Source organism: Thamnophis sirtalis, unplaced genomic scaffold, assembly GCF_051295495.1.
Source record: "Thamnophis sirtalis isolate CommonGarterSnake01/CBP01778 unplaced genomic scaffold, rThaSir2_p1.2 scaffold_3, whole genome shotgun sequence".
NCBI classification, from domain to species: domain Eukaryota; kingdom Metazoa; phylum Chordata; class Lepidosauria; order Squamata; family Natricidae; genus Thamnophis; species Thamnophis sirtalis.
The window spans coordinates 113,917,092-113,943,405 of record NW_028261383.1 but is presented as its reverse complement, the minus strand read 5'-3'; the positions used below and the strand labels follow the sequence as shown (position 1 = coordinate 113,943,405).

General features: G+C 43.1%; 1 protein-coding gene across 4 annotated transcripts in view; it reads left to right on the top strand.

Annotated features, from left to right (window-relative positions):
• The first annotated feature begins 2,794 nt into the window (after nucleotides 1–2,794).
• CAMSAP3 (calmodulin regulated spectrin associated protein family member 3) overlaps nucleotides 2,795–26,314 on the top strand; it is a 38,767-nt gene continuing 15,247 nt past the window's right edge. Inside the window, exons 1-6 of one of the 4 annotated variants that reach the window (XM_087709748.1) lie at nucleotides 2,795–3,126; nucleotides 14,028–14,293; nucleotides 21,651–21,785; nucleotides 22,756–22,854; nucleotides 23,605–23,637; nucleotides 24,751–24,798. In XM_087709748.1, coding sequence (XP_087565874.1) covers nucleotides 2,979–3,126; nucleotides 14,028–14,293; nucleotides 21,651–21,785; nucleotides 22,756–22,854; nucleotides 23,605–23,637; nucleotides 24,751–24,798 — 729 coding nt within the window. In that variant the 5' untranslated portion in view covers nucleotides 2,795–2,978. The remainder of the gene's footprint in view (nucleotides 3,127–14,027; nucleotides 14,294–21,650; nucleotides 21,786–22,755; nucleotides 22,855–23,604; nucleotides 23,638–24,750; nucleotides 24,799–26,314) is intronic. The other 3 variants (XM_087709747.1, XM_087709749.1, XM_087709750.1) reach the window with 3 other exon arrangements.

Sequence of the window (26,314 nt, the reverse complement as noted above, 5' to 3'; positions counted from 1 at the left end):
AACACTTCGCCTTAGTTGTTACAATGTAATAAGGGTTAACTGGAGAGGCAGTTTCTGTAAGCAGGGCAATAAAGATTAGGCTAGAAACAACACCAGAATGTTTCCTTCCTGCCTTCCTTACAGGATTATCCCTGTAAAGTAGAAAAAAACAAAATGAGATTTCTTCTAACAACCAGTTCCCGAACTGCTTAGAAAGTTACCAACCGGTTCTCCCGAATAGGTGCGAACTGGCTGAATCCCACCACTGGTTTCTACCCTGGAACAAAAAAGCAAAAGGAAAAAAAATAGATACTTCCTTAAATGGGAGCCCACACGGCCTGGTTACCCTAAGTTCTTGGAACTTAGGGTAACTCTTAAAATTTCTAATTAGCATGGCTAGTGAATGGTAACTCTGGGAACTGTAGTCATAATGTACAGTATCTGGAGGGCATGAGATTCAAAAGATTTCTCTGTTCAGCTTACATTGATATGGATTCTATCACTGTCTGCAATCCTGTCTCTATTTAAATATTCTAGCCGCAATTGGAGATTGCCAAGTATATAAACACTCTAAATTAGTTGATAAGATCCAAATGCCCTTATGTTTTTTTTTTCTCCCATTCAAATGTGTCTGATTCTCAGAGGCTGCCTGGACATGCCCTGCAGTTTTCTTGGCTAGCTTTTTCTCAGGTAGTTTGCCCTTGCCTCCTTTCAAAAGATCCATCCATCCCCATCTGGCTTTGTGCCCAAAGTGGTATTAAAATCCAGTCTTCCAATTTCTAGTCTGATGCCTTAATCACTAAACTAAACTGGCTCTTGTTTATTATGGCGAATAGATTGAAAGTATTCCTAAGTTTTAAATAAAAGCTGATACAGTAGTTGCTTCATACAAAACAACTAATTACTTCTAATGGGCAAAATTCAAGCTTGACATCAAGGAAAGAAGCTTATATAGACTCCAATGTGGAAAAACAAGAAACTGGAAGGGCTGGTTTTATACAATTTTTCTGTCTCCACACCACTGGAAAAACAGACTATCATTTTTATGTTAATGTACAGAACTGCCTGCTTCCTGGATTGCTCTTTGGAGTTTCAAGATGACTATGACATCTGGAATAAAATTAAAGCATCTGGAAAAACGCATCTGGAAAAACCCTTGGCTACATACAAACCTCAGATTCTCATTGAAAATGTGAAATGCCCTGAAATAAATTCCTAATTTCAAAACACTCATTTTAAAAGTTTAGCTGTTGAGGATGCTTGTCTTGCGAACAGGGTGGGAACCTAGCTAGGAAGGCGGGGAGAGGAAGGAGTGGCACAGACATATGTGAATCTGTCTTTGCTTATACATGCAACATGGGGCAATATGAATCAGTTAAAACTAGATTTCATTTGCATGTAGGCACAAGCAAGCAAATGGGACCCTGACAATTTCATTACCTCCCTGCTTAAATAATTAAAACTGTCATTTGTAATTATTTTGCCTCTGAATATGGAGGCTTCAGATGATCTCAGTGCCAAGATGTCTTGCTAGGCTTACCTTCATTCATGCCTTTTTCTAATTCCCTTTTAAAGCTTCCAAATTAAATGCTGACCTTCTGTGATACTGTATTGGGTAGAATAAACTCGGCAGTGGACTGAACTATTTCATGTAACAGGGGTGAGTAGGAAGAACCACGGTACGAGGTGTTTTTTTTTTTAAATTTATTCCGACAATTTGTTTTCGGTCAACCAGAAGAATGAATATATTAGACAAAAAAAAAAACCACAACAATTTTAGGGTGAAAAACTGAAGGATTCAAGGCGTTGGTCTCCACGCCATTCAATCTTTAGGTACCACCCCCGTTCTCCGGATCAATAGAATTTAGATTGGCTCCAGCCAAACAAAATGGTAATTACTTGCTGCAGCCAAACCGAATGGTCTTTACCGCATCTTTCAGCCGCAAATTCCGCTTATACCTTTATCGCCCCTTAATCTTCGATGGGTTACCCTCAGTTAAAGCCACAGGAGAACTAAACCTTTCTCCTCACGGGCGCTGGATTTCGGTCTTTGCTAGGATTGCTTTTAAATTCCCCCTTAACATTTCTCTCAGAAAATGCCCCAATGACCATCTCGGCGGCCTTCCCCAGCCGCGCAGCATCATTGTTGGCAAAAATGGGAGCGTGTCGGAGCAAGAGGAAGAAGCGTAATTCTATTCCGTTTTCCAAAGCAATGCTTCCCCACAAACGCCGGGCGCAAAGCCAGACTAGCGCTGCGCGTCGGCCATGGAAGCGAGCAAACGTCCGGGTTAGGTTGGGGGTACGCTCCGAGGGATAACTCGTCTTTCTTCGGGGGAGGGTCATTCATGTCCACCCCGTCCGCCCCCTTGCTTGCTTGCTAACATGGTGGAGGTGTGCATACGAAGAGAGCGAGCACGCACGCGCTTGCTCCAACCCGGGCTGCGGTTCCTTTGTGTGTGTCTCTCTCTCTCTCCAGCAGGAGGACTGCCGTAGCCGTCTCCAGCCTATATAGCCAGGAAGGAGGGGGAGGGAAGAAGAGAGGGAAATCCCGATCTCATTTCTCGTCCTCTCCCTCCCCACCGCCGGGAGAGCGCTGGCACAAACGCTCAATGGACTCCAAGCACCCCCCCACCCCTCCAGCCTGCTTGGTGCAAGGCGCGCACGCGCCCCACCCACCCCGGGCTGCGGCTTCAAATCCACCCAACCCACGTTAGACCCAGCGCCTCCTTTTGCCTCGGGCAATTACCTGTCTGGAAACTCCTCCCCACGCCTTGATTGACGGCCTCGATCACGTGGCAGCGGAGGGGGGGCGGGAAAAACTGGGACGACTGGGCGGGCGTTCGCACCTGGAGCTGGAGGGGAGGGAAAGAGAAAAAAAACCGGACGGGGATGCGCTCGGCTGGGGCCACCGCCGCCAGCTTAGTCTCCGTTGCTGTCGCCTTAGCCGCCGCCGCCGCCACACCAGGCCGTGTCCACTTCTCTTTCCCGGTGGTGGGGCCATGGTTGCTGCTGCCCCTGCAGCTGCCGCGGCCATGAGGAAGAGCTTCCTGGTGCCCGAGATCAAGCCTTTGGATCAGTATGATTTCCCTCGGGCGCGGAGCGCTGCCAGCTTGGCCTGGGTGCTCGCCAAAGCCTACGGCGGTGCAGGTACGACCGGTGGCATCCGGGGGGAGGCGGGGAAGGCTGGTATGGTGTTGGACGATGCCCTCTGTTTTTCTTTTTCATAGAGAAGGCGGTGAGGGAGAGGGGATTACCTCCCTCGGGACGCTATTGTGACCCGATCTTTCTTTCTTTCTCGTTCTTTTTCTCTCTAGCAGCTTATTGACTGAGTGGTGTTTTTTTTTTTCATTTGAGCCGCAGTTTCTTTCTCCCTCTACTTGGCGACGGCTGGGAGAATGAATATGTCAGCCTCGCCCTCCTCTCTCCCGGCTTCAGGGATGCTCCACCTGGTCGCATCTGTCCTGGGGTGCGGTGGCAATTGGCTTTGGCAATCTTGCTTCCACCCCCCCCCCAATGCCACCCCCTTTTCAGGCGCTAACAATGAGCTCAGCTCACTTGCGCTTTCTCAACCAGATAGTGGTCCGGGTGGGGCTGGCAGAGCCCGCAGTTGTGGGGGTCGCCTTGCGCCTAGGAGGATTACTTCCTATCTTTTCTTCTCACCAAACAGGTGCTTGCTTTTCCCAGATGTAGGAAGGAGAGGTCTGGGAGATGGGTTATAAGAGGCATGTGAGGGGGCCGTTGGGGGCACTGGGTGGGGGGCATTTGGCCATGTCTACTGCAGCTTCTGTCCTACTCTGCCATATGTAAATATTATCTCCTCCCTCTTCTCTTCTCAGTCGCTCCAGTGCCTTATACTGTAGCTTTGTGTTGGCTTTTGTTACAGCCTAATCTTCTGCAGGACTAGCAGGCTGCTAGGTGAGATCAAAGGCTTAGCAACACTTGCTTGGCTGAGCACCCCAAGGACCATGTTCTCCAAGCCTGATGGTATCATGGCTGCCCCACCCTATTTGGTGGCACCGACAGATCCTTGAACAGGAAGGCAATGTTGGTGTTTACCTTTGTTCGGCAATGGAAAATTCTTTGGGGAAAAGGATGCTACCAGCTTAAGCTATATTGCTTCACCCCCCCCCCCCGGTTCATTAGCTTTTATGAGCAAAAAGGACTTAATGAATGCTTGATCCTTTGCTAGTGTGCCTTGGTGGGGTGTCTAAACAAGTGCAGTGGAAAGGCCACTGCCTCTTAGCATGGTCCTCTTCTTTCGTCTGGCAGTGCCAGGCGGCAGACTTTGCACCCAGGCAACCCCCTGGGCTCTAGTTGCGGTTTTCTTTGTCTCTGCTGGGCCTGGAATTAATGTTCTGTGAGGATTTGCAAATTGGCCATGCACAATGAAGGGGAAAGGAGGGGTAGCGGAAAATCCCTAGTGGGATTAACATCCTTGCTGTTCCTCCAGGAAAGTGGGCGTCAGTGGCACTTCTCTCCAGTTCTTGATAACCTAGATTTTGCTTCGCTCTCGTGATGTCATCCTTTCATTCTCTTGATTGCCCAAAACAAAAACCCAGTGCCCCAAAGAGGTGAGCCCATGGACATCGGATCCCTACCCATCAATCTCTCCTGAAGAGCCATTTCACAGCTCTAACAGTGCGATTGCAGAAAGTGATAGTGGGCTCATTTGAACCAAAAATGGCATGTGAGATCAACTTTAATTTTGAGGATTGTCAAACTTATGTATAAAAAATATGAGGCGCTTCCTGTCGCCAGTGAATCTCCAATCAGGGTACTTAACTGGTAATGGACAGACCTTCCTCCCGATGTCTCTGTGTATGTATTTGTGTTTGTGTATATGTGAATGAGGGGCATTCCTCTGAGGCTGTTGACCTAGAAATAGCATAATAGGGTTTGAGTCCTGCTGGGATTCAAGCCAGCCTGGGAGCAGGAAAATGGCATGTGAGTCAATTAATAATTTTTCTCCTCTTGGTTCAGGGCTTTTGTGCCCAGAAGCTGTTCTCTCCTCAACTCCTGGAATCATGACCTCCTCTGAGTGAGATGCAACAACTATTCCATGGAGCAACAAGAAGAAAAGAGTAATTGTCACACTCTTTGAAATTCCATGTCTGTGTGTCTGTGAATATCCTCACAAGAGTGGAATTGGGAGACCAGTTTTCATCTTTGGAATTAAGTCTACATATCTGGTCAAACCCAAGTGAAACAGGTTCCCCTTGTCCCTACCCTTCCTTGTCATCTTGATGACACACCAACAGCACACTGTGATGGAAGTAAGAGAGACTTGTCGTTTGCCTTGGACTGAGGCCAGAATAATCAGGCTTGCAAAGCCAGTGCTGGGTTCAGAGTTCAGTGAAAAGTGGAAAATGTGTTTCCTGGGATTGGCAGAAATTTAAAGCACTGTCCAGTCTGGCAGTCAAGTCCTTCTGAATGCATCAGCTCCTCCTCCCATGACCCCAAAATAAACGTGGCACAGTTACCAGCTATTCCAGAAATTGGTTGCTGGTGAGAGTCATCAATAGTTCAAAGCAGGGTATTTGGGGGATGTACACAATTGAAGGTGCAGTGAAATAAAACAAAATTTAACGTCCTTTTTAACATAAGTATTAGCAAGTAATTTCATCAGAGACCTTGTAATCTAACCTAATGCATGTTATATCAGAAATATTTTTGCCTGCACTTTTTTCTCATTTATATGTAAAAGTAATCTGGAATGATTATTTATATTGATGATTCAAGAAATGGGCCCACATTCTCCCCAGGAATGTCTCCATCTCTGGCACAATCTCTGGGTACAAATCTAATCATTCCTGTGGGTTAGACCTACTTAATTTACCCATCCTGGGACTGATGCTTTCCTTGTAAGCTAGCTATCCCCTCATAGGTTTCCTGGCTGAGACTGCTGTTGTATAAATGCGAAAGTTGGCTATAATTATGTAAATTAAGGTAGCATGCTGAGATTAATTTCTTGGACAAATTTCGCCCTTGTATGTTAGATCACAGCTTGGAACTTTCCATACCTTTGAAGGATTTTGGCAAAAGGATGGACAGGAATGGGAGAGGAAATAGGTGGAAGTGACTGGATCAAAAATGACCAGCAGAAATTGACCCAAAATTTCAATTGTTTGTCTGGCTGACTAATTGGATGGTATTGAGTTTTGCAACTCTGTTACCACAATTTTAGTATTGTTATGCTCTGGATAAAATAGATAGACTGAACCTTTAATCCAATCCAATATGACAAACAGCTATTTCTTGATAATATAGGAATATAAAATGCTATTATGGTTTAATTTGCTGACTTGAGAAATGGAATGCAAAGAGAAAAATTAACTCCACCTATCTTTTATCAGTCCATCTCCAAACTATCAAGTAATTTTGCAGTTGAGCAAAATTGCCCTATTTAAGATGTATGCTTGCAAATGAGATGTGCAGGAAGCCTAATACGAAGCTGGTGAGAAAAGAACAGAAAGACAGTTGGTCTGTATATAAACGTCTATATGATTAGCTATTTCAGCCAATGTCACTTTTATTTAAATTAACTACACCTCTTTTTACTCCTTGCTTCTCTGTAATGGAATCCTGTTTAAAGTAACATCACACTGCTGACTCATTACACTAATATAAAAAATTGTTAAGGCATTTATTAGTGTACTCAGTTTTTTTTTACAAATATGTAAAGAAACATGAATACAGATCCAACTTTATTGTATGCTGTAACAGTATGCCTTGGGCTGCAGTATAGATTCTCATCAGCATCAAAAGGCACATGGAGATGGTCTAAACGAATATGTTGTCCTTTAAATATGTAGGGACCACAATCCCCAAATTTCTCAGCTATCATGATATTGAATTATCTCCACCTCAGTGCTTATTACAGCAGAATCACTTGCCATGCAAACTTTTATGATACTCTTATTGCTCACAATTTACATATTATATTCTACTTTCAAATGTGCATTTGAATTCTATAGAAATTTTCAATGGTGTCTGCTGTATATTTAAAAGATTTCTCCAAAAAGACTGTTAGTGGCTTTGTTTGTTCCTTGATTTTCTAAGATTTGGGAGTATAGTTGATTAGGAGCCAGATTATAACCATAATACCCACCTTTCCTGCATAGCTGTTTGATCAATTTATTGTGCATCTGAGGTTTATTATGAGGAAACTGCACTGAGAAGATCCATACTGAAAAGCTATTGCTCTTATTCCCTTTCAACACTATATGGTTCCCCATGTTGAATATTCTCACATCAAATCAAGACCTTGATTGATCTTTTGGCGAATTTGCCTTGTTATGTCAAGGACATTATACATTGAATTCTCAGGAAAGTGCTTGATTGAACGCTAGCCTTGTCTCTTGGTATTTTTCCAAACTCTTCCTGGTCTTTTTAACTAGGCCATGGATGCTTGGAGCTTACATCCTTTGTTATTATTATTGTCTTAATTATATTCTCATGTAGGATCCCATGATACGCTGTTAGAGGCACTGAACTTCTCCTACCAAAGTTAGTGATCGGTTTTCTATCAGAAAGGTCTCTTTTAGACTATAGGGATGCGTATGACTCCTTAATTATGACTGCATGGCTGATGTAGTAATGATTCCTGCAGCAGTTTTGAGAAGGCTGCTGACTTGCACTGTGATTTGGAGGTCTTTAGAGGGTTGCATTTGTCATTGTGGCTTCAGAAGCTGAACAATATTTTATTAGCTTAAAAAGTACTTGGCTTAAAATTGAGATTGTGGACGGACACACACACACACACACACACAGACAGACAGACAGACAGACAGACCAGACAGACCAGACAGACCAGACAGACACGGACAAAGTAAGAGGTTACAGCTTTTTGGTTGTAGAACTTGCCTTTAGATTCATTCTGCCTCATAGGCTTTCCTTTCTTATTGCCTCACTTGTCTCTTGCTGATTTAACTGTATATTGGACTTGTAGCTAAATTTTCTGTGTAAGCACTTTCTCCTTTATCTGCAGACTGGAAAGTCCAGAGATTGTTGGTAGAAAAATTCTGTTCTTAGCTAGCAATAAATGTATTGCAGATAGAAAAATACCTGAGTCTTGCTCTGCCTCACCACAGAAGGAAAGGAAGATAATTTTGAAACGCCTCTCCTTGATTGTGTTTCCACCCCAGAAACTGACAATCCACACTTTGGTTACTCTTACCTCTGCAAAATAAGATTAGTGTGTTTTTTTCATAGTGACTAAAAGATTTCAGAGTTTTCTTTCAAAAAAGTGGTCCACACCACTTTTGTGTAAAATTGTTCAGTGTGGAACTGGCAGTGGGCACAATAATGCTTTTGAAGTATGATAACCTTCATAGTAATAGCACTGTGAATAAAGGAAACCTTGGAACAGAATAGAAAATACTCCTTGATAATCAATTAAAGTAGAAAATTATTGCTGGAAAATGAAATGAGAGCTTCTAAGCTTGTATAAAAATTTCAAATTCAAGTTGTTCTGACTTTAGAGCGGCTCTAGCTTTGGAACAGTGTTCTGATCTCAAAACTAGTTTATGCTCAAATTAGTGCTTGAAAATGTGTTGTATACCTTCCAACTTCAGCGTTTTTAAAAATGAAATAAGATGGATCTAGGAGGGATGAAGATTTTAATGGCCATTTGGCATCATGGCTGCATGATAGCTCTGTGCTTATAATGATGACTACTGGATACCTAAATAGGAAGATGCTGCTGCCTCCATCTCCTGCTTCTAGGCATATGGTTATTTATTGTGCAGAAACCTGGTGCTGCTCTGCATAGACCTTTAATCTCATTCGGCAAAACTCTGCCTTATGAAACCGAGTATGTATGACCAACCAGATCTCTGTGACGTGGATATTGTCTTACACTTGGCACATCTCTGGGGTCCATTAAATTTGTCTTTATAGACTTCTGCTTGCCTCCCATCCTTGACTGCACCCCTAAATGGTGACCTTAGTATTCCAAGTGGGAGGAGTAGGTAACTGTGGCTAGGTTGCTTGCTTTTCTCTGTAATCTGGCCACTTCGCTAAAATTCCTACATGTGATTTTATAAAACAGCTTCCTGGCTTCAATTAAACTCCTGTGCCTTGGGAATATACTTCAATATATTTGTGGCAGAGTTTAGGTCATTGGGTCTCATCTACCTGTCTCTTGGCAGGCCTGGGATCCTAATATAAAAACTGTCTATGAAACTGACCTTCTGGACTCAATAGGAGTAACTCTGATTCTCAGATGCCTTGGGGGCAAAGGCTGATTGCTATTTTAAGTACTGTAACTTCTTCCTGTTCTGTTCCATTGACCATCAGTTCTTATATGCCTTATAGTTCTTCACTCGCAGCCCTGCAGTCTGCCAGAATTACTGGACAGTGTGCTGGTTGTGGAGTATGGGAGATCTAGTCCAAAAAATCTGAAAAACACCCAAATGGGAGAAGTTACATTCTAACACAGGGATGTCAAACCCGTAACAACATGTCGTTCACGTGGCGTATCACAACTCCCCCCCCCTTCACTAAGTGGAGTGGCCAGTGCCTGATGCATTTGGCCCATGGGCTGCAAGTTTGACACCCCTGTTCTAACACATCTGGAAAGCATCTGACTAAGGATAGCTGGTTCTTTTTAACTTCTGTTAGGAACTTTGGTTTTAATAACCAAGAATCTTTTTTTCCTTGTAATTAAATTTCCTTGTAATTAAATTGTTCTGGTCATATTTACAAGGACAGTACAAGTCCTTGTCCTACAAGTACAAGCTCTGACTGTAAAAATAAATGCATAAATAAATTACCAGCAGGCTGTACTGATAGTTATATTTTTGAGTATTTTCTCATATTAAAAACCAGCAACATCTCCCACCCCCTCCAAATATTCTGATAACAAGTTCTAGGCTACATACTCACTCACTCAGCTATAACTTAGTTTTCTACTTGCAGGCATGTCTGGGTCTGTGCTTGTATATACTTATAAAAGTATGTGTATATATCATATGTATGTAATAGCTGGAGTTGTTTCCTCCTGAAGATAATATTTGAATAGAAGGTGCTAACTGAGACTTAGAAAAGGTAGAAAACTCTTTGCTGCATTTTTTGCAACCCAATCTAGTAACCTTATCCAAGTTATAGTAAAGGAAAGGACAGACCAAAGTCTACCTGTAGTTCTGTGTATGCAAAATGAGCAGCTGTTGAAGTTGTAGAAGCCCCTCGTGTACTTTCCTGCTCGTGTACTTTCCTGCTTACTAGCAGCCTAGATCACTGGTTTTCTGCTATTAATGGCTGTGATGATGAGAAACAGCCTTTTCCAGGAGGAATTTTCTAATTTCTCTGAGTGATCCTACCCAAGATTGATGGTTTTCTGTTGCCATTGGCAACCTCAAGACTGAAAAGGTTTCCCATCTCCTGCTGTTGCAGTGAAATTGTATGTGTTTGGAGGGGAGGAGGATTTAACACTTCGCTTTTACGGTGTTCATATTAGAACAAAGTCCTTTTTCCCCTTGCCATGGCCCCATCAGCTTTGCAGGTCTACATCACATGATGAAAGTCATACCTAGTGGCACCTGAGTTTTTGAATCATGACCACACAGCCATAGAACCTGGCTAGAACTTAAGAGAGTTGATCACATGTCCATTTTTCTCAGTTTTGCCATAACTTTTGAGTTTTGTTAAATAAATGGACATAAGCTGAGGACTATTTGTAATGAAGAGATCAGTGTACAGGGGAAAGGTTATTTTCTGCCTTCTGGTTGGACGTCTGCAAAGTCAGGACTTGCAGCCATGAGTTGTTAAGCAAGCCATAGTGGCTTGGCTCTCACACTAAAACAAACTGCTTAGATTTATAATCAGCTGAACAAAAAGAAAACTGACTGATGTTTGTCAGTGAAGCAGGCCATTGGGCATGCCTACCTTGCTGTGATATACTTGGCAGTATGACTAATCTTCCACTGGTTCACTGTCAGGGCAAAGGTAATTCTAAGAAACATTTCCTTTGGAACTTTAGAATGAAATTCCTTTGGAATTTAAGAATGATCTTAATTCCCAGACTTTGCTTTTTGCGCCACACCTTCTGAATCACCTAAGTGGCCAATTGTAAAATTGTCACCTTATGCCAATCTGGGAGCCATCTTGAATGATAATGGGTTGCACAGAAACTGAAACCTACTCAATAAATTGGGTAACCTGCTCTATCAATGGCAGCTGTCCTTCAAGTCCCAGGATGTGAATCACGTTAGGATTTCCTGGCTTGAAGGAAATAGGTGTCTTTGTGTTAGTGCAACCTCAAGTGGGGCTTGGTTTATGAGTTTAAGGCTTTGGCAGCAGTATCCTAAAAGCTTTCTTGTTGGACATGCCTAAATAAATAGCCTTTACTGCTGAAAGGTTTGTGAATTTCAGATGCTGAGAGGATAATAGTTTTCTTAAGCTAGGAAACTACTTGGCTAGATTTAAGCTCCATAAAACTTGTCCTGGGAAATGATTGACCCATGAGGTGAAACTGTAGATGTGTAATAAATTATCTGTAAGCTTAATTTTTGCCCTGTGGGGGACTTTGCCTGATAAAGTTCTTAGTATGGAAAGTGTGACTCCATTTTGCTCTGTGCCCTTTCTTATGCTGTATCAAAGCATTACTTCCTTTACTTGTATATTTCAAGGTGAGGTTCCCTTCTAAACTGAGGTTGGACTCAAGGAAATATAGCAACAATATAGGAAGTATATTTGATGGAGGATTTATGCCTTCTGCCCCAAGCAAGCTCTTACTAATATTGGATGCCCTGCAGCCTTTGAGAGGGTCCGGTTATCTCCTAGCTAGAGTAGGTCTGCCCCATCAGGAGCTGGGCTTTTAGCCAAGTTTGCAGTGGTGGCTGTGATCAGGTGATGCTGAATCAGCTGGTGAAGCTGTTCCACCTGTTCTCCTTCCTTGCTCTTAACTCAGGAATGTCCCTCAGAGCCAGCTTTACTGGCAGGAGCTGACACGTAGATCCTGATCCTGAGTCTCGTGGCCTCTTGAGGAAGTAGCCAATAGAGCATGTGAATGTCAGCTCTAGCAGTTTTTCCCCCCACAGATTAATACATTATGATTTGCTTTCTGATGCTCAGTCAAGAGTATCAGAGACTCTGGGAAATGAAATTTCACGATTCCCCAAAGAAGAAAAAGAATCCATGAGCCTGATTTCTGATCTACTTTCTGGCTTATTTGCAAACCCACACCTTTTGCAAACTAAACAGGTGAAACTAAAGGTGAAATTTGAAGTTCTGACTATTTCTTCACTTGAACTTAGAAACTGGATACAGTATTCCTAAACACTTTTATTTCATTGTAGCTATATAGCTCTATAACCTTTCTTCATCTAGGGTGGCTACATGGGATAGTTACTAAAAAAATATATTACGAGGTATATAATCAGACGTTGCCGGTGATACTAACAACATTGGTTGTTTCTAACTATATTTATTATTTGATGGGGTGTGTTTGTGTGTTAACTTCATATGTGTGAGACTGGTTTTCTGAAGCTGTTTTTTCCTCCCCCATCCCATTTAATATTGATCATATAGTCCTAAGATTAGATTGCCTAAGTAATTATCTGGCCATTCTCTTTTTTTCTCCTCTATTTTCTTCTTGCTATATGGAAATCATTCTAAATAAGAGTGATAAACTGTTGCAGGTAGAGCTTCTGCAAGGAAGATGAAGCTGGGGAAACTTCCAGCTCCAAATCTCAGATGTTGCCAAGTCATCTGTACTGAAATGCTGGGGCAGCATTCACACTTGTATCTTTGTGTGTGCTGGAAATCTTATTGTGCCTGAACAAATGGACTTTAATCTTTTCCTCGCTGTATCCATCCTGTAAAATATATTGATTAGCGATTTCTTGGTTATCAGTCTAGGAACAGAATGATTTATTCTTTTCCCTGTCACTCATAGAACTGCAAATTTTATCCCTCTTAATAAGAGAGTTAGGAAAAGCAGTACTTTTCCTTCTTTCCATGATCTCTTGATCTCTTTATGGTTTTGTAATGGAGAAAGAAGTTTTGTGATGTGAGGCAAGTTCTACTTATTAGTGGATCAGAACCCTTGTCTTTATCAAGATCTGATGTACTCCTGGACATAGTAAAGAGATAAAAGTATGCCAGGGATGGAATCTAGCTACATATTACTGTACTGGTTCTGATCTAAGACCACAATAAACTATTTTTTTTAAAAAGAACCTCATAGTATATTTAAGAATACTGAAAGTGAGCCTAAAAGCATATTTTTTTAGAAAATGTGCATTGTACAGTACATGAACACATTATATTTGAAGAGTATTGCTATTCACTGAGCAGATGCTTTGGTCTCATTTATTGGGCTGAGAATGCTAAGGTGCAGCATTGAGCAAAATTGCAGCTTTCTGTCCAATTCTCATTCAATCCAGGCTCAGAAGAGCAAAGAAACCAACTTCTATTAAAAAACCTCACTGGAAGGCTACACAGTTCCCTCTTCTTCATTTGCAGTTAGGCCAGAAGGAGCCTTCTGCAGAACTACCTTGTTCTAACTATCTGTAACCCAGGAGACAAATCAGTGGAGACAGTGGAAGATAAAGTAGACACTGAAAGGCCTAAAGCAACACACCTCACAGCTCTTTCTCCTCTCTGATGCCCGTTACCTGTCACTGTATATGAAGCCTAAACTCCAATGAAGGGTGCAATCTATATTATTTCCCTCCTTTATTCACATAGCAAGTTTCCCTTTGATCCCTTTCAGATGTACCAAGCTATCATTCTCATCATCCTAGCCAGAGGAAAGATGGAAATTGCAGCCCAAGATATCTGGAGGCCCTCAGAAAGGGAAAAAAATAGTTATGTGGAGGGAGGTTAGATGGAGGGCTGATAATCCTCCCTGGCAACCTGTTGTGTTTTGGAGGGATTTGAACCTGGCTATGCTGTGCCCGGATCCAATGTTCTCATCTCTGATTGCAACTCATTGAACTGGGGCTAAAGCAGGGGCCAAAGCCAATGGACCATTCAAGGCAACTAAACATGGGCGCCACATTTATAGGGTGATACCTTCAGCGTGACCACTTGCTTCTCTCTTACAGAACACATCCCTGCTGAACTGCGTGAGCCCTTTTATACAGACCAATATGAACAGGAGCATATGAAGCCTCCTCTCATCCGCCTGCTGCTATCTTCCGATGTCTACTGCCGTGCCTGGTGCCAGGTCTTGCCTTCAGGCCCTGACGGCACCCTTCCCCCAAAGGATAATGCTGCCTTGCTGCAACTTTTGGCCCATCGTGGCTTGGTGCCCACCTTTCAAGACAAGCCTGTCAAGGAAGCTGATCTGCATCACAAACCAATCAAGCTGGTAAGTCTGGAGGGAAGAGGGCAGCTATGCTCCCAGAGGCAACTTTGATCTGGTACTGCGGGATAGGAGGCTTCAAATGGTGCAGTGGGTTGAATGAACGAGTGGTTCTCCACATCTTTAGCTGGAGCAGATAGTAGAGATCCGAAGTGCAGTACCAACTCAGAATTCCTTGAAAGGTTAATTCTGCTAATTTACTCGGATCTCTTGGGTTGTCTAGGGACAGGAGCTCAGAAAATCTGGATTAGCTTGCTTTTATTTTGCTTAGTTGTGTCTCTCCTCTATCCACCTCTACATTATCATAAAGAAAGAAGCTGCCCTTTTTATCAAGCAAGTACTTCAAATTTGGAATAGGGTTGGCCTATGCAGATGAGACATAACATCTGGGCATTTAAGCCTCATCTATGATATTGATGAGAATGCCTCCCAAATGGAGCTTCTGCCAAAGGAATCCTAGGCATGTGTGCAGTGGATCTTAGAGCAGATGGTTTTGTGTAAGGACTAGTGGTGGTTTGCAAATATTTTTACTACCGGTTCATGCATGCTACTGCGCATATGCAGAAGCGTCTGGGCGGGTGAATGGGGTCTCCCGCTGTCACTACTACCGGTTCAGCTGAACTGGGAGCAACCCACCACTGGTAAAGACCCCTCCCAAAGGCATTCGGGCAGATGCCTTGCAGATGTATAGAACTACAACTCCCATCAGTTGCAGCCAGTAACTGGAAGGCACAAACTCAAGAAAAGGAGGGGGGGGAATTTTAAATGAAGTGTTCCTCTATAGGTATGAAACCTCCCAGTGGCATCCTAAAGTCCCTAAAGATGCCAGGCTGGACCCCAAATCACCTTACTGTTCCCCCCAATCTCTGCTGAATATCAGGAGTGTCCCATGTGGTGCCTCAGCTTCAAGGTGGGGCTTTTGCATGTTTAGATCTCAGCCACCCTGTGGGAACTCCCTCCCTCCCTCTTTTTCTGGGTGGGGAACATGAAGGTGTGGCTAGAGCCACCACATAAGTAATTCTGTTTTCCCCCAGGGCTTAAGGTACTTGTTGGAGTTGAGGATCTTGCTCCAGTTTCCTGCAGCCACCATATTTCAAAGGCTGATATATCCGAGGGCTAAGATTGGATGGTGAAAACCCACAGTTTTGATGGTTGGAGTTGACAGATGTGTACATCCTCATGTAGGAAAGATAAACCAAACACCTCTGTTTAATAAGAACATGTGTGAGAATTCAGGTTTTGTTTAATGTGGGCAGCATTCCGGCCATTCCCATTATAACTAGAATGTGTAGAGAAAAAAGCAAGAGGCAATAAATGTCTCTCCCCCCCCCCCCCCCGTACCTTTTCTGTTGTAGTTTCTTTGTGTTTACCTCCCCCTCCCCTTGGGTTTGTGAGCCGCCCTGAGTCCCTCAGGGGCATATAAATAAAATAAACCTCAAACCTCAGACCTCTAATGCTGCCCACAGCATTTATTCACAGAAGTGAAGACAAAATGACTCTATCTCCTTTCTATCTTGATAAGACCGGTGGGAACTTTCTCTTCCCTTCCCATTCTAGTGATATGTGTGGACACAAGTCCCAAAGGTGCTTTTCCAAAAGGCAGCTGGATTTTCCTGGGATTTTTTTTTTCTTCGAAAACATTTCACTTCTCAGCCAAGAAGCTTCTTCAGTTCTTTGTCACTTAGAAAAGCACCTTTGGGATAACCGTGACCTATGCCCTCCATAGATGTGTGTACACAAGGGTTTTTTTTAACAGAATAAAAGGAAGTGGATATGTCAAAGACAACAGCAGTGGAAGGCATCTATAAAAGTTACAAAATGTTCAGTACTTGATTCTGAAAAAGCTGGAAGCCTTGTAGATTGCTAAAATTCTCTTTGACCTGATCGTTGGTGGCAAAGTATCATTAAAAGAGTGTCTTCTCTCAGGTTTTCTGGTCAATGCTAGGATTGCACCCTGATAACTTACTAACATCTTTGGGAATGGGGATTTCTTTTCACCACCTCCACGTGCCAACAACTAAAAAATTTTCTGACGTGTTCAGTATGTGGAAGAGATGAGGAGCATAGAATCTGTTGAGATCCTATCAGCAGGTGTCTAGTTGGATTGGTTGTTCTCACAGATTGATAATTGATTTTGCTTTGGAATTTTTATCAAGACTGGAAGCTGCAATAGGCTTGCTATCTGTTGAGAGATAGGCTAGCTAGAAGTTTGAAGAAATTACAGGGTGAATCTTAATTCTGCTGAGATTTTGAGAAAGTTCTCTCCCCACCCCACAATACTTTGCTTTGGATTTGATTCTGAATAAATGCTGTGGAAAGCAAAAGCAAGTCAATACAAATTGTTACTCATTAATGCAGCTGTGTCTTTTTTCAGGATTATGAGGCTTGTGTGCCCTGCAATTCTGGAATCATCTTGAAAGATGGGATGACAAAGCTGTGGATCAGCAGGTCTTTGAAGGGAATCACATTGGCTCATTACCAGTAAAATGTGTAAAAGATGTCGCTTGAGTTAGTTTAGTTAGTTTAGTTTAGTTTATTAAACTTGTATGCCGCCCTATTCCCGAGGGGACTCAGGGCGGCTAACAAACCAAATAGGGAAAGGGGGCAATACAAAGAAACAAACAAGACAAAACAAAATACAAAAAACAGATTAAAAAAACTCATCAACAGCCGCAACAATTCGAGTGGAGCTGGGAACTCATCAGCCCCAGGGATGCCAGAACAGCCAGGTCTTAACGGCTTTGCGGAAAGCCTGAAGGGTGGTGAGGGTCCGAATCTCCACGGGGAGATCGTTCCAGAGGGCCGGAGCAGCCACAGAGAAGGCCCTCCCCCGAGGAGTCAACAGATGACATTGGCTAGCTGATGGAATCCGGAGGAGGCCTAATCTGTGGGATCTAATTGGTCGTAGGGAGGTAATTGGCAGAAGGCGGTCTCTCAAGTACCTAGGTCCGATACCATGTAGGGCTTTAAAAGTAACGACTAGCACCTAGAGAGTTGAAAATGGCCATTATTCTACTCCCCTGGCCAGTGTGACACCATTTTCATGCACTTATCCTGTCTTCCCATGTAGTCAGACCTGTAAGAGCCAAGGTGGCGCAGTGGTTAAATGCAGCACTGCAGGCTACTGCTAGATCAGCAGGTCAGCGGTTCAAATCTCACCGGCTCAGGGCTGACTCAGCCTTCCATCCTTCGGAGGTGGGTAAAATGAGGACCCAGATTGTTGGGGGCAATATGCTGACTCTCTGTAAACTGCTTAGAGAGGCCTGAAAGGCCTATGAAGCGGTATATAAGTCTACTGCTATTGCTATTGCTATTGCTATAGAGTTTAGCTTGGGCTAGGTTTTGTGCCTTTTCCTTGCTGGGAAAAGAGAGACCCGACATTTGGGGCAAAGAAGTAATTGGGGAGCAGCCTTTTACAGTGTGTGTTATCTTACATCCAATCTCTTAAGGTTTGTTAAAAACAAGAGAACTTGTTTTCAGGTTTTCCTTCAGGCTTAAGGTGCTCCTTTTCTGCTTTTTTCCTCCTTCCAATTAACTCTCTCCCAGGGTGTATTAATTACCTGGTGAATTTATTTTTTGCTGCTGAAGTTCTTTTTGCTGCAGTGTTTAACATCTTAGGAAAGTCTGTACTTAGAGATTCAAATGTAATCCTTTCCTTATTTTTGCTTACTGAAGAGGAACCAGCTGCAACTTCAGGGCCAAATAATTTTGCAACAGCCCTCAAAGCAATATCAGAAGTTGTTTCTGAACTGTAATTTTTATTGCAATACAAGAGACATGCTATGAAATTGATTTTCCCCCTCCTTGTCTTACCTACTTTGTTCTGGCTCTACTCCCATTTTAGAGTGTTGTCATTAGCATACAACTCAAAGTTCAAGTGCCTTTTTTTTGGCTCAGAAAAGATTACAAAGTTCTGGCTTCTAAGATCTAGTTGCTGCCAGGCATCCCACTGAATCCACATGCTCTAGTGGATTAAAACATAAAACCCAAATGCCTTTCTAAGCCAACCAGAGGCCCCTGAAATCTATAAGCTAGGCAGGAATGGATAATATTCTCTGCTTATTTTCTGAGGAACCAGTAACCCATTGCACATGGCTTCCAAATACTGAAAGTAATTTATAGCTTTCATGAATAATAATCATGAATTGCCCTGTTTTTCATTAATTTATCAAATCTCAAACCTTCCAGGTTAATGATGTTAGTGAATGGTGTCATCGTATGTAGGAGCCAGTTAAACTCATCCAGTCTTTGACTCACAATCTTCTCTTGCACATTCTTATAAATGAAAGTTCCCACTGTATAAATTGGATCTTGATTCTGTTAAAAAGCCCTGGGCAAAAGAAACAAGTCCAGTTCTATGAGAACTGGGTTTAATCAGTAGGCAAGGAATGTTCTGCTCTCAAACAGTTCAATTCCAAGGCTTCGCATCGAATTGGATGTTTTGTGGGCCTTTAATCAACAGAGATCTTCCTTGGTACCACCCTCTTACTCCCAGTGAACCTGTCTTGATAGGATTTATATTGCTTAAATTCCCAGATTCACTGGCTGGGGCTGTGGTCTGAAACCGAGATAATAGTGAAGAAATATGTACTTGATTTCATTGTGCAGATCTACGATCCTCAGAGAGAGGAGTTGTATAAAAGTTGTTTTGAGAAAATATTTACACAATACTCATCTGGCTGGTTTCACATATGTAAAATTTAAACCCTTTTTATATACCATGGATAAGAAACACATCATCTGCCCTATGGTGTCCTTCATCTTCTTCTTACTCCAGTTCCATTTTCCCATCAGCCTTTTCTTCCTCACCTTTCCCAACATCTCTGACTCTTTTCTTGGCATTTCTCACTCCCCAAAGAAATTATTCAAAGGTTAACACATCTTATTTTCCATTTCCTTTTTCACTACACAATATACATCAATATTCAGTTTGCATAATCAGAATCTCTGCAGATTTTATGGTAACTATAATTGTTAACAATTGAGGAATGAAGATTCCTCATTTCCTGCGGAAACACCTTTATTCTCCTTCCAAAAACTTCCCTAACTAACCCTAGAACTCTGGAAGATGAGTGTGTGTGCGTGCATGTGTGTGTGTGTGTGTGTGTGTGTGTGTAAGCACTTGAGTCTCCTTTGTTAAGGAGAGCTTACTCATTTGATCCTTGGTTTACAGCCTAGGACTTGGGTTATGGGATAAAGTCACACAAGCTACTAATATAGATTTGACTTCATCCATGCTCTTTGAACAAAGCTGTCTTGAGCAAAACTATTCAAAGATGCACACAATCAGGAGAATAAAATAATAAACTGCTTCCCACTTTTAAGACCATTCTATTTTCTATTTTTTAGAAAGATTTTCTTGGAAAATTAAATTTGCAGAGGGAAGAATAAAGCCTAGTCTTTCCCTATATGCAGAAAGCTTTTTTGGTGAGAATTGAAAGATTTGATATGAGCAAAAGAAGCTTTGTTATTTTATTCTTTTGCTACATTAAGCTAATCTATCATATGAACATGGGGTGAACCAGGATCCTGTTATTTTCTTCTTCTTATCATATTGCAACTGTAGAAACCTCTCCAGTAAGTGCTAGATGTAGGCGTTGCTGTAAGTATAGATTCACTTTCTGCCTCTCCTAAAAGTAAATGCATCTTTCCTTTTTAAATCAACATTGAAGGGTGGCTTAGAAATTAGCTCAGTTCAAATTTTAATTTAAGCCTACCTAATTTGCACTTTCAACCTCTGTGAATTGGAAATGTAATTGTGGTTGATAATTGTCTTGTTTTATATTTCACAGTAGAATTCAAATTTAAAATCTATGCCCATTTTTAAAGAAATTGCCAACTTGATGAAGTAATGGGGAGCAAATAAACTTGGGAAAACTAAAGCTAATAGAAATTGAACAAGTAGGAATCACTGTAACCAATTAAATTTCTTGAGTAAATGCTTTATTTGGACAAGTTTCCATTTGTTGATGCTATGCTATAGGCAGCAAACTTGTTTTTTTCCTTTACATTGTGTAGATATTGTAGCAGATGTTTAAATGACAGTAGCTGTAATATTGGAGAAACATTGAACTCGTTTACTCTGGAGTGGCAGTGAGCAACAAAATAAAAATCTGGGATTTATCCCACCAATGATTACCAGCCTTTCATTTTTTTTTCTTTAGTAGAATGCCTTTGGAAGTTGGGTTATTTGGTTATTATGTTCTCAGTGAGGTTTTTAAAAGTTGTTACTTCTGGATCAGCAGTTCTTGGCTCTGATGTTTTGTTGAGCAGTGTTGAGAGACTTTGTATTCAAGATTCTGGAGAATTAGCAGATGGCATATCTAATGGTTTTATCCAGGTTTTTTTTTCTTAACTGTTTTAAAATCTTAAAATGGCCAACCTAAGATATAAGTAGCAGTGGGATTAAGGTGGAAATTAACTTTTTCAAATCAAACAGAAAGGATTGTGTTGTTGCCATACTTTTGCCAAGATTTGGTCCTTTGCAATTTGTGTCTGGTGTGTTAGTCATATTTGATTAACCTTCCAAACATTTTTGAAGTTCCTTATGTCAGACTTAATTTTTATTATAGAAAATTGTATTCAGATAGTTTTAGGTGACTTGCTTAAACCATATGACTTTGAGCTGAGGTGGTGCAGTGGTTAGAGTGCAGTACTGCAGGCTACTTCAGCTCACTGCTAGCTGCAGTTTGGCAGATCAAATCTCACCAGGCTGAAGGTTGACTCATCCTTCCATGGTGGGTAAAATGAGGACTCAGATTGTTGGAGGCAATATGATGACTCTGTAAACTGCTTAGAGAGGGCCTGTAAAAGCACTATGAAGTGGTATATAACTCTAAATACTATTGCTATTGAGATGAATAATTTGACAAAATATTATTTTTCAAGTATATTGGCTGTACCAGGCAGTGTATGACAAAGATTGGGTTTTCAACCTTTATTGTTGAAACTACAGTATGGAAGAGTGAGAGAATCTAGTTTTTGATCTGCTGTATGTTGGTGTAATATTTTTGTGGCTGTATTAAGTAAGGTATTTTGAAAAAGTTATAAGGGTCAGAAATGTGAATGTGTTTTGAATTATAGCCTGAAAATTTAGAACCTATTGAGTGATAAGCATTTTAAGGCTATTCCTGCTCCAGATTTACGTTCACTTGAGATACGGAAGACCAGCATGGTAAAGAGAGATTAAGCTTGCTTCTATTACAGGTCAGATCATTCTCTCTTCTTGTGTTATTTCATACTCTGTCAGATAGTGCCAGATGTGTGTATATGTGACTCCCATTTGTGTGGTACGGATGCCCTTATGAGTACTATAGTTTTTCTGATTACATTTTTCTCTATTTTTTCCCTGCTTGACTTGTAGGGGGCACACCTGGCATTAATTGACTCTCTGATGACAGCATTTGCATTGGAAGCCACCAGCTCATTAAGTGTTGCATTGGGCATTGAGCCAGCAACCGTCTCCTGGGACCAGAAACTGCTACGCTGGATAGATATGGTATTAAATGTTCATTCATTTGCATTCTTTCTCTTTTATCTGCATCCAAGGAGCTTATGCATGGGGACATCCCATTTTCTGCACACACTAATCCATGTGACAGAGGCTAGGTAGAACAAATTTAAGATCTGCCTCCTTAGCCCAAGTACATGCTATTGATGACATGTAAAATTCAACGCTAGGTTAACTGTGGTTGGATTACGTAGATCAACTTCCCCATCTAATTCTGTTCTTGATTTGTGAGATTAAAATTATTACCGCCCCCTTTCCCCCTTTCTTCAGCCCAGCCTGGAAGTTGAAGAAGGCTCAGGTTGTGAAGGTTAAGGGCAGGGCAAGGAACAGTGGCAGAAGACTGCACTTCATCTCAAGAGTATGGGAAAGGAAAAAAAATATGATAAAGCTAATCCTCGACTCACAATAAAGCTCAAAATTTCTGTTGTTAAGTGAAACATTTGTTAAGTGAGTTTTGCCCCATTTTACGACTTTTCTGACCACAGTTGTTAAGTGAATCACTTAACAATTGATAAGTTAGTAATCCGGTTGCTAAGTGAACCTGGCTTCCCCATTGACTTTGCTTGTCAGAAGGTTGCAAAAGGGGATCACATGACCCCGGGACATAGCAATGGTCATAAATATGAATCAGTTGCCAAGCATCTGAATATTGACCACATGATCATCGTGGGGAGGCTGCAAAGGTCGTAACTAGCTGCAAACGGTCATAAGTCACAATTTTCAGTGCCATCGTAACTCGTAAGTCAAGGACTTCCTATACAAAATTACTCTTAGAATAGAGTAATTGGGAAAGATGATGGGAAAAAAATGTGGATGAACTAAAATCAGGGAAAACCCACAAGGGCCCATGGTTTAGGACCAGGACAAGGAGAAAAGGGGGCGAGGAGGGAAGGAAGCCATACCGGGCCCGTTGTTTGTGTTGCATGTTTGCAAATGACTCCTTGTTGCCGCCCTGCAGATAATTCACAAGATACAACAGACGGCGGAACAGGAATCCTCTCAGCGTTCAGCTCCTGGAACCGATGGCCAGACTCCAGCATCCTGTAGTGGTCCCAAGGTGTGGGTGCTTTGCTGTTGTGGCTGCCCTCCTGAGAGAAGCAGGGGAGGGGTGGTGGGAGTGGCGCTCAGAGACTGGTTTAACTTGGGGTGGCAGCAATAAGAGGCACTGCTGCGTTCATCATCGAAAGAGCTTTTCCCCACACTGGCTTTGTTATGTTTACAAGCTGTCCCTTCACCATTGCCTTAGAGCAGGAGTCTGTAAACTTAGCAGCTTTAAGACTTGTGGACTTCAACTCCCAGAATTCCCCAGCCAGCCAAGCTGGCTGGGGAATTCTGGGAGTTGAAGTCCACAAGTCTTAAAGCTGCCAAGTTTGCAGACTCCTGCCTTAGAGGATAGAGTTTGCTTCCATCCACCCTCCCTCCTCTTGGGAGGAGGGTGTCTCTCTTTCTCTCTCACTCGCCCACTTGTAAAGCCAAAGCCACTCTGATTGGGGTTAACTTCCTGTCTTGCCCCGTGGGTTGCCCGCTTGACTGCCAGCAAATGCTGACCATTTATTCCTCCCCCCTCCAAGCTGTTCAGTGGGGCTGGCTGGTTCTCCTGGGCTGAACTATTGAGCATTGGGGAGTATATGAGGGGCAATCCTGTTTCCATTCCTGGTGGGCTCAGTGCCCCCTCCCCCCGTCCCAGCTCAACGGCCTCTTTGGTTGCCTGTGCTGAATACAGTCGAGTTGTGGTATGTGACCGAGCTGTCTTTTTCTGCATCTCTCTCCTCTTCTCCCTCTGGCCTCTCTCCTTCCTCTGCTTCAGTGTCCCACCAGGTGGTACTGGAAACTGGTTCCTGTAAGTGGGTGGCTTTATTTATTATCTCCCTGCTGCCTTGGCTCCTGTGCTGCATGCCAGGGGGACCCAGAGCAAAGGATGCTGGGGGTCTAAGACTCTGGGACAGAGGTCCCTGTGTAGTTCCTTATCTAGAGCTTCCCTTGGAGAAGATTTTGGGTGACTTGGTTGGTCTGTTTCGACAGGCACCAATCCCCAAAACAGAGACATGATGGGGGTAGAGGGGATGTCTGCGGGTAGGGAGTCAGTGAGTTCCCCTAGGAGACTCCAGCTGCTGGGATGCTGGTATATCCCAGCATCCTTTGTTCTCTAACCCTCCTCCTTCCATTCACAATCTGTACCTGCTTTGGTCTCTCTTAGCTCCCTGTGTCCTCCTCTCTGGGGGCCCTGGAGGAAGAGGTTATCTGTTGCATATCATATAGGTGGATTCATATGTGCCTTCATTTTCTGCCTTGATTACACAGCCTTCTCGGGGTTACAGGCGTTTGGGCGGGGGGTCTAATGCCCTGGTTTCAGAGATCAACAGAAAGCCCACCTGTCATTTATGGGGAGGGCTTAAGAGAAAGCCAGAGCAGGGCAGTTCATGCTTGGAGCTGCCAGTAGGAACCGCATGCTAGTTACCTGGCATGTCTTTTCCCTTTTTCCCCTTTGTGTTGCCTCTGCCCCCTCCTCCCCTTTGCTTACTGCCCTGCTGTACGTGGTGCAGCTGAATAAAGGCTTAGAGCAGACTTTTTCTCATTTGAAGACTTTAAAAGATGTGTGGACTTCAATTCCCAGAATTCCCCAGCCAGCAATTCTTGGGGGTTGTGAAGTCCACACATTTTAAAGTTGCTAAGTTTGAAGAACAACAGAGGAGAGTCTCCCCAGATCTGTTGAGATCCAGTGTGTTGGTATTTAGGAGGTGGGGGTCATCCAGAAGGCATAGGGGTTTCCCAAGATTTCAAGTGCATGCCGGGAAGCGTTCCTCTAGCTCAGGCCCAAGTTAAATACTGGTGGCCCCCTCCCCACATCAGGGACTCCCATCCCCAGCCTTGCAAGGCAGCAACCCTTCCCTTCTCTCTCCCTCCTGGTGGGTGCATTGATCAGGCTCTCTCTTTTCTTTGCTGTTGCATCCAGCATGCCATCGCTTTTTGTTTGAAGGAGTCGGGGAATAAGCCTCCTGTGGTAATGTATCCATCGGCGTGCTCACCTGCCCGCCCACCTGCACCACTTTGCCATCCACTTGGGTTGCTGTTCTTGAACTTCTGGCTGTTCCTGCTGCAATGGGTCTGCCCTTTTCCCCCCATGCTCCCCGCAACCTGCTTGGGTTCCTCAAGAGGCGAGCTTCCCCTTGCGCCCTCCTATTTTTTCCAGCTGTTTTTAATCTACGGCCAGACCAATCCACAGCTTCCTTGGTTGGCTACAGATGTTCATGGCTGTTATGTCCTCCTTGGAACTGAGGACTGTAATGATCTTGCATCTCTCTAGGAATTTAGAAACTTTGGAATTTTGGGGGTGCCTTTTCATTGTCCGTGAGATGCCTTATTACTCAAAACTATTTCTGTATTCTCTCCAGAGTTATAAGAGACAATCAAATTTTAGGAAGACCACCTACAGGTGCATATTTTCATCAGTTTAATCTCTGCATACTCTAGCTCCCACCCCACACCTGCACCATGACCCCTTTTTGTCTTTGGTAGCTAGATGAGATGTCTCTAGTTTCTCCCCATCTTCTTTTCTGGAGGAGATAGCTGGAAAAACAGGCTAGAAGAAGGATTTCCTTTCTGAATTCGCTGATTCTGCGGGTTATGGAGAGCAGGAGGTTGTCCTCCAAAGCTTACAATTCTTAGATGCCACCCAGGAGTTCTGTTGATCCTCCCTCCAGCTCATTTCAGCAGGAATGGAGGTGTCCCATTTGCTTCCTTTTATTTCTCCTCCTCTTTGCTGGCCTGCTGAGTATCTGTGTCTGCCTGTCTGTGTCCCTCCCTCCTTCCTTCCCTCCTTCCTTCCTTCCCCTCCTTACCATGTGCACTCTTGATGTGTGGCCTGCCCTGCTCTGTGTGTGTCTCTGCTGGTAGTGTTGCCTTTGTTGTCTTGTGTGCTGTGTCCTGGGGTTGAGGACAAGCATATACAGAGTGGTAAAGGATAGCATATCATTTTCTAAGCGGGTGGGGATGATGGAGGAACTGAAAACTGGGTCTTCCGCCTTTCCCTTATCTCCAAAGCGAATCTTTCCAGTTGGACTTTGTGGTGTTACAGTCAACCCTAGAAGTCTGATGGTTAGCCATGCTACCTGGGAATTGGGGGGCTTTTAGTGTTATGCAGATATAGGGCATCTTGCAAAAGGCTAGTCTAGCTTGTGGGACAAAGCCTGGGATCAGGCCTCCCTTGGATTACATAGTGGGAAAGGATTCTTGTTCTTTAGGACAGGGGTCTCCAACCTTGGCAAGTTTAAGACTTGTGGACTTCAACTCCCAGAATTCTGGGAGTTGAAGTCCACAGGTCTTAAACTTGCCAAGGTTGGAGAACCTTGCTTTAGGATCATTCAGAAGTGTTCCTGAAATGACCCTTCCCGCCCCCCAAGTAATGGCTGAGTCCTTCTTCTGCTTGTCGTCTCTGTTGCCTTTCGAGGGGCTCCTGCAAATTTCTTGCTTGCCCATCCCTCCCTGCTTTTATCACGCCTCCTTCCCTGCATGCAGTT